Source organism: Sinocyclocheilus rhinocerous, unplaced genomic scaffold, assembly GCF_001515625.1.
Source record: "Sinocyclocheilus rhinocerous isolate Xijiao unplaced genomic scaffold, SAMN03320098_v1.1 scaffold887, whole genome shotgun sequence".
Classification (NCBI taxonomy): Eukaryota; Metazoa; Chordata; class Actinopteri; order Cypriniformes; family Cyprinidae; genus Sinocyclocheilus; species Sinocyclocheilus rhinocerous.
Window position 1 is genome coordinate 161,718 of NW_015634028.1, and position 11,736 is coordinate 173,453.

An 11,736-nucleotide genomic window follows, 5' to 3' on the forward strand; every position below is an offset into this window, starting at 1 on the left:
CTCAGTCGCAACAAATACTCTCAGTGTCTCTGTCCATTGGAATTCAGTGGAGCAGCAAACTGAAGGTGCTGCCTGCTTAAAACCCTCCACGAGAAACCCAGAAAACCCACAGCTGTTTTATCATCAGGATTGATCAGATACTCTGAAATTGGATCATTACGTCTGATCGAATCTGGCACTGTGTGTCCTTGCTGCTGCTAGGAAAGCACAGGGGTGAATTCATATGAGCGGGTGTGTGTCGCTTTGTAAATAAGCTGTAATTGTAAGTCCCTGGGTAAATACTGGACCAATATACATTCCCAAACACAGAGCACCGACATATTCGGTTGAGATGTCAGTGTTAATGCTGGCTTAATAACATTTTAAACAGCTCCACTTAAATCTGATTTGTTCAGTCCAAATACGTGGTGGAGGAAAACTAAATGGAGTCTAGGGCTTTTTTACAATGTCATTTTCAGTGTGAATGTGTGTGTGTGTGTGTGTGTGTGTGTATGTGTGTGTGTGTGTGTGTGTGTGTGTGTGTGTGTGTGTGTGTGTGTGTGTGTTCAGCTAATATGATAATGGGATCATATTCCGTTTCATAAGTGCTCTGTCTCTTTAATTTGAAATACCCCTCCATCATAAAGTAGGATCTGTCAGTAGGATGCCCTTTCACATGAGGCAAACACATGAAGTGTAGACTGAATTAGAGCTTATGTAGTGCACTACAACTTATTTTTGTCATAACTTATCTACTGCAAAGCACACCAAATGCCAAGTTTACTTTGTCCAGTTTGGAAGCTGATATAAATGAATGGTTCACATTTGATTCAGCCGATCTAGTCATCAACAATTGACTAAAAATGTTCTTGACCCTGTTTAGATCGCTGGAAACCAGAACATAAAGCAGATGAGTGTTATTAACAGATACTAACACAGAAGCACTGTGCTCATCTGACAATATATGAGTATCCAGTACATATTCAGTAGTATACATTTTGGTTAAATTTTTTTAAGGTGTCCTTTTTATAGTACATTTATGTACTGAGTAATATTAATTAACTACATGTACTTACTATATGATAGGGTTAGGATTACGGTTTGGCTTAGGGTTAGTTGCATGTAATTATGCATAATTAATTGTTATTATTATTTTTAAAAATACATTTTTAACTGTCTTATTACACTACATCCATGAAAATGTATTTGCTTGTAATTGATTCTCAGTTCCATTGTGATGTTGTCTTAAAATCTGTTAACATATTTATTTATTTATTTATTTTTTTTGAGTAATTAGACATCTGTCCGGACTTGGGGTTTGGTTCTCAGGAACACTTTATCAACAGGACATCTCATGGGTCACACTAACCAGAGAGCTGGTAGGAGAGCTTCATATTGAAACAATTAAAAAAGAAAGAATTGCCACCAAAAACAGAAACTAATCAGGGACTTTGCCTGAAATTTATTCCAGGCGCAAATTCGGAAGTCCCTTTACAGTTCAGAATCAGACCCTGCTGAAAGGACAGATGAGGCCATAAACCCAATTGTCTCTATTTGAAGCATTTTGTCAGCTCATGTCTGTATCTGAAGCACACACACACGCACGCACACACACACACACACACACACACACACGTATTTGCGTTATTATGAACTATTGATAATATGAGAGCAAATCCAATTGTGCACGTTTGGGAATATGTGTAGCCTAGTTATCGAAAATATTGAGGCTATAGTCTTGTTTGTTCTACGTGAAATTTGCTGTCCTTATTCCATATAACACGTTATGTGTATCTTATAAATTTAGATTAAGGCAACAAACACGTGGAACTTGTTCAGTGCGTTCTGAATGATAATAATTATCGGCTGTAATACTGTCATTATTTTGGCTATTGATGAAGGATCCCCGAGGTAGATTGCGAATGTCATTTGAAACACAAATTGCTTTAGATTGGACAGTTTTTAGGATGGTGGATATCTAACAGGTATTTGTCAAACGTGGTTCTCAGTCCATATCATCTGCGCATCGTGTTGGTGCCAGTGACATTTTTTGTTTGTTTTTCTTATTCGTGGTTTTTCTGATTTCACTGTATTTTATTATGACGGTGTGTCTGTGAACACATGTGGAGATTATGACCATTTCGAGGAAGACTGGGGGAAAAGAAGACCGCAGAGACTGAGAAAGAGAGATGGAAATGAGAGGAGGATGTGGAGGTGTGATCCGTGTTCAACTGGGAGTCGCACACAAACGGTACCGATCTCATTCTCTTCTGCTTCGTGTGAAAATGAGCGTTTTATTTTTCTCTTCACGTTTCTATTGCAATTTTTGTTATCTTAAAAACGGATAGAACATCAGCTCGCATTATTATCGAATATCTAACCAAAACGTTTGATTGAATTGCTGTGTCGTTTTGCTCTGTCATGAAACATGTTTCTGAAAAAGCTACACATCGGAGAAATGTTACAATCGGTTACAGCCGCTTCAGTCTTTTCATGCGTCGCCGTTTATAATTGTACACCAATATTTTAATGTCACAGCTATCACAGTTATCCAAACCGTACCGAAATGATGATTGTTCTTTTAAAAGGTTTGACAGATTATAAATGAGCAACATTATTTAAATAATGAAATCGGGAAGCAAAGAATAAGGCCCATGTTCAGTTGAATGGCAGGCAGATAACTCTGCTCCACAATTTCCAAATGTAGTGGTCAAATGTATTTTAATTCATTAGCAAAATAATTCATATCAAAACGATTAGATGATTTTTAACTTTGGTGTTTTTGTCGGATATACAGTTTTAATTAGGCTATACAACCACGATTTTTTTTTCTTTGGGGAAAAAAACAATTATAAAGATTTTCAATGGTTCAGTAAGTAGATAAATGTACTTTTGAGTTTATTCGATCTAAAGTGATTTATTGTTGTGATAATAGTAGACGTCGTACAATGCAGTGTAAACTTATAAATGCAGGTAAACGTGGAAACAATATTTTACCTTGGTGTAGATGTGTTATTTGTTGATTTGTTTTCATGTTTTTATTTTATTTTATTTATTTACCGTTTCCTGCATCATTGGGCCTGCCACATGTGGATTAATCGCATTTAAGGTTCATATCTAAATCTACAATAACGGTACAATATAAACCGAAACACTGCAACGTCAACCAAACTCAGAACTGAAAGGAATTCACCAAATAACGGGAGCTGTTATCAACACCGACCTGTTTCTCTGATCCTCAGGCGCAATAATTCAACCCACGCGCGCGCGAGTGATGTGGGTCTGCACAACACTGCAAGTGTTAAATACACAGCTAATTATGCGTATGAAAATTAAACAACAGTGTCATGCTAAGTTAGCTGGTTTCAGCTGTGTCTTCGAGCACTTGAGACTAGCATTTTAACCAAATGAATCATCAAAGTAATTCATCTTTGCTTGGAGACATTTATACATGTACTTAATCATATTTGTTCGGTGTTAAATGCTGTGTTAAGAAGCCGTGACCAGCACAAAATTCAGGAGCATGCTAAATTTGATCATCAAATCGAGCTTTTTTCTTTTTTATGTCATAGAATTTTGTTTGTTGTTGTGACTTATTTATTTGTAAATTGTTCAATAAATCAATATAATAATAATAATGTCATGGCATGATCATATGAAACCAAATTATTACTGAAAGAACATGTTTGTTCAGTTCTGTTGATTCGTTTTAATGTCCAGTATTATTTCTGTGTTAAATAACAAATATCAAATATCAAAACCAAATATCAAAATATGATAATGATATTTTGCATGGTGTGTGGTCAGATTTGTGGTTCGGCAGGAAGGTGTTTGAGCCCTCCACATAGCCTACGGCCTGTGTGTCTCGGTCCATTCCCTAAATTTCTACATTAGCATTGCACAATAGAGTCACAGGTTGGTCTTATTTCTTGAGTTTATCAGGTCCGTCGGACCCGACCCTCGGATTACCAATCCGCGTCGCTCTTGGAGGGAGTGGACCAATCAGAGAGCACCTTGGATAAATATTCATGATTCCCTGATTCAAACCTTTGAGCGAGTTTGTGTGGATCCACAGCATCGTACCTAGACTTTTCACAGAGACAAACTACATTTTCTTATGAATGGAAAGTGAAAAAATCAGTTGAGCTTAAATTGGGATCCATCCTTCACTCAGATCATAGAAGAAAACAAAAAAGCAGGGAGAGAGAGAGCGAGAGCGAGAGACATGACCATGTCTACAATACCAGAGAGTCTAAACAGCCCAGTCTCAGGAAAGAACGTGTTCATGGAATTTGGGCCACCGAGTCAGCAAATGTCGCCTTCATCTATGAGCCACGGACATTATTCAATGCACTGTTTACACTCCTCCGGACACCCGCAGCACGACAGCGCATACAGCCCGGCTCCGTCCTTCCCCAGATCTCTGCCTTATCCATACGTCAACTCGGTCGGTAGCCATTCCTCCAGTCCGTACCTCAGCACCGTGCAGACTTACCCAAACAACTCGGCTTTGGCGCAGACCAGACTGGAGGACCCAGGTAAGAAATGCTGCGTGCATGTCTTTGGTCTTCGCTGGTCGTTGCGTTTGTCGGCACGCTGCGAGAATGTTGGACTGGAGTAGCCCAGATGTGCTGTTATTAGGCTTGGTAATTATTTATTGCGTAATGCTATAAACAATGTATGCAATTAAGGCTAATTATACCTAAAGTGCCGCCTGTAAAACTTGTGCACAGTGATGTGAGCCGCGCTGCATGAACCACAAGTCGGTGAGACAGCTTCTTTTCTTTCTCCCTCCCAGCGCCGGAGTCAGAGAAAAACACCGTGGTGGAAGGAGGAGAGGTTCGTTTCAACGGGAAAGGCAAAAAGATCCGCAAACCCCGGACCATCTACTCCAGCCTCCAGCTGCAGGCTCTGAACAGGAGGTTCCAGCAAACTCAGTATCTGGCTCTGCCGGAGAGAGCCGAGCTCGCCGCGTCTATGGGACTCACGCAGACACAGGCATGTGCCCGTCTTTTACGCGTTGTCAGTAAAGTAATTAGATTTTATAAACGAGTCGACAAACCTGCCATATTTACGCAACGACTCATTCTTAAATGTTTTGTTTATATTATCTTAGCGTGTTCTTGTTTAAATCTCTATACAACACGGGCCTGTAATCAAGGGTTGCATCTGTTTGTGGGGAAGTATTTGGAAACGTGAAAGTTCATGATGACCTTCCTTTATTTAAAGAGAATTAAAGTCATGGGTAAAACGATTCGAGATCTTGTCGCTCTCTCTGACTTGCCTTGCCTTTATTTCTAGGTGAAGATCTGGTTTCAGAATAAACGCTCCAAGTTTAAGAAACTGATGAAACAAGGCGGTGGAACAATAGACGCGAACGCTTTGGCAAACGCGCTGTCCACCGGATCTCCATCCGTAGCGCCCGTCTGGAACTCAACAGCCAGCGTCAAAACATCCACACCGACCTCGTATATTCCCAGTTACACCTCATGGTATCCCACAGCACACCAGGACACTATGCAGCAGCCGCAACTCATGTGAACCAGGACTGCTGAAACAACCCCGCCCCTCATTCCGCCAATGGCCCAGTTCAGGGGACTCGACACAAGGCCGGTCACTCTGCGGCCCTCCGCAGCCCAGACCAGATGTGATCCGGAGACACACTCAGAAAGACACCTGCTGACACACTGGCCAGCGTGGACTGAGCGAGGGTCGTCTGCACCGGAGAGGAAACAAGTCTATTTTTTGAATCGAAGGGAATGCCGGGAAAGTGGGTCAAATCAAAGCTGCTCTCCCCCTTTCCGTGACTTTTTTGTTGTGTAAAAAAAAAAAAAAAACCTGAACCTGTACCTAGTCAGAAGGGTATTTCAGTTTCTGCACATTTGTAATTTTCCGTAAGAAAATTGGAATTACCGGTTTGTCCATCCACAACAAAGTGCTGGTTTACGGGCTGCGAGAGCGACATGAACATCACACATTTCCAAAAGCTCAGCGTCGGGCTCATACAGTCGCTTCGCCGCGGCGCGGTGAATGTGTAAAAACTGGGAGAAATCACACCGTGAGCAAATATGAACGTCTCAAGATTTTCCCCATTTTAAAGGGAACAAAGAAATCTTTAAACAAAGTTATTTTGTATGTATGGCGTTTTGTGTTTATTTAAATATAACTTATTTAGAATTTTGTTTTTATCTGTTTGTATGTTTTATTTAAAATAAATGTCCTCTAAATTATGATGAGAGGCTGCACTATAAAATAGAAACACTTCCCTCGAATTTGAACCCAATTTGTAAAACCGAGTGTTTTTCGGATCACTCAAAGAGAAGCGGAGTACAGATAAACGCGTCTATCATCACCGTTAGATGGGAAGTGTTGACAGCTCTAATGTACAGAAATAGTCGTTTTCTTTGTGTGCTGAATAATTTGTGCAAAAGGATCTAAACATGATTGTGTTGATTAAAATTCATGTGGTTTTTTTTTCCGTTTCACATTGAAAAATAGTTTTATAGCTTATGTCAGACACATTAATTTATTGTTTTTGTTTCATGGAGTCTTGTATAATGTGTAAACTCGAACAGTAAAAATCTGCTTATGAAAGAAGTAACAAAATGTCATCGCAACGTTTATTGCTTTGCCAAAAAAATGAATGAAACTCAGGTAACTGATGACAACTGAATACAATGAACCAATGCAAAAAGCCAACCTGTTTTGTAAAATAAACAATCTCAATATTTAGCAAACTTGTTTTAATATCCAAACTGATTTGTTGTCTACAGATACCGCGCTTTTCAAACATAATAAAAAGCATTTTGATCATTAAAAAAAATAAATAATTAAAAATTTTTTTTTTTTTTTAAATTAATTGTGTTTGGAAATTCGAGTCCGTACAGATATTAAATTAGCGAAAACTTGTACAAAAATCTTCATATTTTTTTGTCTTGCAAAATTTGGCCGTCTTGTGTCTTTTTTTAAATGACACCTCTAGCTTTTCATTGCAATCTGAACCGCCGATTAATCGTGTGGTGGTTTCTGTAACACACTAATTCCTCCGACAATAAGGGCACTTGTTTCTTTTCACTTTCGTTTAGCCGCTATAAGCTCTTTTCTGCTCTTGTGTGGTTGCTTTTGAAGGCCGTGTGTTAAGTGAATAATCGGGCAGGTGCCGCTCATGGAGGGGCAGATGAAGAAAGACTGGGGGCTGGGAGGGGGGCAAATGCAGATAGGTAAAGAATGACATGTTCAAAGTGTCTTTTGTTTGGGGCTGATGCTTTAACTGCGCATTTGAAGAAAATTCTGATGCAGAAAGCAACATTACGAATGATATTTCCTGTAATATCCAGATGGCTATTCTTTTGTTCTTTCGTGGATATAGTCCTATTCGTTGGATTCTACCCCCTTGCCTTGATATTGTAATTTGCTTGTTTATTATTAATTCTAGTATTGATTAAATGAAGAATGATACAAATGTAGGGTCAAAATTAGATTCGAACAATTCGATTTGAATACATCAGCATTCTAAAATGTACACAAAGAGAAAGTGAGATATAAGAAATACTATGAATTCATTTGGCCTTGCATCTGCTGTTGGAGTATTGAGTTCTTACCATTGCAGTAGGTGCTGGGGGTGCAGCAATTATTGTGACAAATTTTGACACTCTTCATGTGTGGTCTTTAAAAATGGCCTGGTCAAAGCAGAAAATGGCCCCGCGCGTTCTGATCACAAGCTCAATGCGCCAGCAGTTCTCTCGGACTTCATTAATGCGACTCCAGATTAATATATATTATATTATATTATATGATATTATATATATGTTATTGTTGTTTAAACAATGTCCTATTATTGATTTCGTTGCCGTCTCTGCCGTGGTATCAGGTTATAGATCACAATGTTTATTAATTCGTTTTATGCTTTTGATGCTGTGTCAATTTCACCGGTTTCCAGAGTAAATTGCACTCCTCTGTTTATTCTTCTCTCGGGAATGTCCAGCCGTCTAGCTAATTTTCAGAATACGGATTAAAAAACGCCTATTTTCTCGATTAACATTAGTTAAAGATGGGCTCATACTGATATGAATCAATGCAACAACTTGTACCGCACATTTGACGAGTGTTACACAAATATAAATGTAAAATATCTGATTTTTTCCCTAAAAAATATTCCGAACACAACTCTTGGGAAGGAAGAAAAGAAGAAGCCGCGTTGTTCTGTCTCTGTCTCCGACATGCAGCTGTGGAGCAGAGAGGGTCAGCGTTATTTCACTCTATTCTCCTCTTGATTACGCGCCGGGGCCCATCAAACCAGACATAATTACAGTCATTCCCTCCTTACTTATTCTAATGCAGCTTCCCATCTACGGCATAATTACGAGCAATTTTTTTTCGCACGTGGAATCTTTTGTTAACAAAAGAGATAGCGCACTGAAAGAAAATTTGCTTTGCGATGGGGGAAAAAAGAAAAGGAAAAAAAGAGAGAGTGAAATAGGTGCGCAGCGGTAGTTATAAGTAAGGCTGGCAAATTGCTTGCAGGTGTATACCGAGAGATTTGTCAATGGGAAGAGGGATCAAAATGAGCAAAAGCACAATGTCGGAGTGATGAAGGCAGAGGTGAAATTATAGAACAAGGGCTGCTTTATTTTCGACTGGATTCTATAGACAAACTATCTCGCAATTTCAGACAGCTTTATTAATGAGGTACACCGCGTTAGTCTGATTCAAAGCAGCAAATGGTGTAGCCTACTACATTTTGTTTTCTCCACATAACCGAATAAGATTTTCCAGCGAGCGGCACGTTTTCAGGCGCAAGATTTCGTTCAAATGAACCAGTAGTAGGCTAGTATTCGCTTAGTGACAACGTTTTTATTGTTACTTTTTGAAGAATGCTATACTGCGATATTTATATAATGCTACATAACACAATATCATAATACTATTTTGCCCAGATGCAAAGCAAGCATTTCAAACCACTTCGTTTCACTTATTATACTACCTCATAATAGGCTTAATAACGTACGCAAAACCTCCCAAAAAATAATAAAATGTGTGTAAAATGAATGCGCATCCTTCTTACCTTAATCCGCGATAAACGAGAACACAGAGACTGGCAGATCGTCTATAGTAGCTATAAGATGCCTGTCAGTCTTGAGAGAAGCAGAAGAATATGAAAAGAGCATCCAGCAGTCATGGCATAGGTTCGGCTCTTTGGGTCCCCAAATCTGCCTCCTCTAGCTGGGCTCAGAGCTGACAGACGCTCTCCGAGCAGGAATGAAAAATCCTGCTTTATTTTCCCTCTTTATAGCTGATGGAAAAAAAAATTGCTGATTATTAGCATAAATGTTTACTCCTCATTACGCTGATGACATTGTGCACTCGAGATCTTGGTAATCTTTGGGAAAATTATGAGTAATTTTTAAAAATTTAAAGCAGCAGTTACCATGCAATTCAGGCTAATTTTGCGTAGGCTCCAAGCGGATATAATTATCGCGGAGTCAAGATGTTATGCTAAAAACTATGCATTGATATTACCATTTATTATGTACATACAACTTTGACAATGTTGATGCTTGAAATAGCTGGAAATTGTCTTGCACAAAAATTACAGTCCATATTAGGACATCTAAAATTGCGAAGAATTATATAGTAATTGCAGGCTTTCAGATCGGGGAGCCAGAATGCTCAACTGGAGCAATTGTGGATAAAATTACAGATCAGAGTATAAATTAGGGATGGGGTATGGCATTTTTCAAGTTGTCTACAGGATTCCGGAAGTGTCTAAAACCACAGCATTGCTAATCTTTCAGAGAGAACGGCACGCAGAGCATGTGCTTGCAGACAGCTCCAATACAATTTCACATTCGTTTGCAGTTGCAAGGTGTGACACTTGTCCACGTTGAACCACCTGAGTTGAGAGACCTAATCAATGTTAACACCGACTATGGCCATTTATTTATTTAATTTGATTTTTTTGCCACCGAGACAGCAAATATAGCTACATGCTGACAGAAACGGCGCAAAACCCGTTGTTGCATGTGATTAAGCGTCTGGCATGCTCTGCGCTTGGAATATGGGTTAACATGATCTGGTTTGGAGGGCTGGTGCGCCACACTTGTTGTGATATTTCATTGTCCTTGATCGCGTTAAACCTTCCCAAGAACTTGTCTCAAGGGACGGACGGCGTGGGTAAACTGTTCTGCATTAACAGTGCGTTACTGAGGCGCTCTAAAGGAAGCCGAGCGCTATTGGCGTTCCCATTTTATTCCCGTTTCCTGTCGTGTTCATACCGTTGCACGGATAAAGTCTGGATCTTGTGGATCTCTGCGGGGCACATTTCAATACGGGCGTAGTCTTAGCCCGGTGCGACACACCATAACATCTTGTAATGTGGCAGTCACTGACAGGATACATCCTCATTACATGCGTCTGCTTTATAGCTTTTGAACCCTCAAATAAACAAGATTATTGTAACACGAAAAGCAACCCGTGTTACCATATTTACTTTCATTATTCCAAAAAGAACAACGGGATATTGCCAAGTGTAGGGCAAGCATTTCACTTTATATTTGAGAAGTAAACTAGCTGTGACATTTGTCATACATAATTAATAATAGGCCTGCACTGTAATAAATGCGTTCATGGTTATGTTATAATAACATTTGAAATAGCATCTTCGTTTTTCTACTTGATTTTACGAGTATTTTCTTCAACAGTAATTTAATTCAAAGTTTAAAAAAAAAAAAGTAAAAATCACTGTATGCTGTTGCTTTTGCAACACATTGATTTTACTCGAAATTTTATTTGAGTAATAAAACATTTAAGATTTAGTCGGTTGTGTGTTTGTTTGAAGTGACGCATTAAATGTGCATGCATCACTGCAGCAAAAGCTTCAGCATGTCGCATTACTCAAATTCCCCTGTACGGAATTCGGCATTGCATTTTCTACTAAGTTTCTAAACAAATAAACAAGTTTTCCTTTGTTTTATGGCGTGGAAAATTAAATGTAGGCTACACGGCAGCCGAGTCCCTATTACAAAGGCCTTGCATTGTGCGTGGGGTAGTGGAAGTTGTGAGAAATGATTCCATGTTGTTTAGCTCGGGGCGTTTGTGAGGCTGCCTTTTTGGCTGCGCTGACTTCATAAAACGTCTGGAGCGCAGAGCTCTGACTCCAGAGAGTCTGAACCCAGCCGAACGCCTTCATGCCGGGGCGTGTTTGCGCGCTCATTCCCAGCCCGAGGCGCTTCTGTCGGGCTCCCCGAGCCTTTGTCTATAAGTTTTATGTCTCCAAAAAATGCAAGGAAAGTCAGACCAACTGCCTATAGGGAATTAAAAAATATATATACCGTTCTCCTGCTATTTTCGCAACCCGAAAAATGTTGCGTAAACTCTCTAGACCTACTTATTGCGTTAGTCAACAAAAGGCAAATTTGTGAGTTTTGTGTGAAACATTTACAAGACGTTGCATCGCGTCTCCAGCCAGACTTATTAAAGGCTAGAGACTCAACTGGCGCCGAAACAAAAAAGGAAGGCGTGGACAGATCTGCGAAAATACATATATAAATAATACCCATGCCAACAATGAACTAAAGAGAGAAAAAACATTCATACATTCGAAATCCCCAATGAATGGATACATATAAAATGCATTCACATGAAAGGTTTTATTTAAATAAGTCTGAATAATTATAGTGGCAGAAATGTTCATTCGATTTTCAAAATAAATAACCAAAAACAAAGTACTCCAGAGAAAATACCCTTTTAAATGTGATC

At 39.3% G+C, this 11,736-nt stretch overlaps 1 protein-coding gene across 1 annotated transcript; it reads left to right on the plus strand.

Moving 5' to 3' along the window:
* The first annotated feature begins 4,104 nt into the window (after nucleotides 1-4,104).
* On the plus strand, nucleotides 4,105-5,996 carry dlx1a (distal-less homeobox 1a). The gene is made up of 3 exons (XM_016559102.1): nucleotides 4,105-4,517; nucleotides 4,778-4,977; nucleotides 5,281-5,996. The coding sequence occupies exons 1-3, from the start codon at nucleotides 4,205-4,207 to the stop codon at nucleotides 5,518-5,520; spliced, it is 753 nt and encodes a 250-aa protein (XP_016414588.1). The 5' UTR covers nucleotides 4,105-4,204; the 3' UTR covers nucleotides 5,521-5,996.
* The last annotated feature ends 5,740 nt before the right edge of the window (nucleotides 5,997-11,736 follow it).

What these genes read in the sequence shown, in the direction of transcription:
- dlx1a (XM_016559102.1), top strand. Translation starts at nt 4,205, where the DNA reads ATGACCATGTCTACAATACCAGAGAGTCTAAACAGCCCAGTCTCAGGA. An exon ending in GACCAGACTGGAGGACCCAG is followed by an intron (nt 4,518 to 4,777) that starts GTAAGAAATGCT and finishes TCTCCCTCCCAG; the next exon opens with CGCCGGAGTCAGAGAAAAAC. An exon ending in TGGGACTCACGCAGACACAG is followed by an intron (nt 4,978 to 5,280) that starts GCATGTGCCCGT and finishes CTTTATTTCTAG; the next exon opens with GTGAAGATCTGGTTTCAGAA.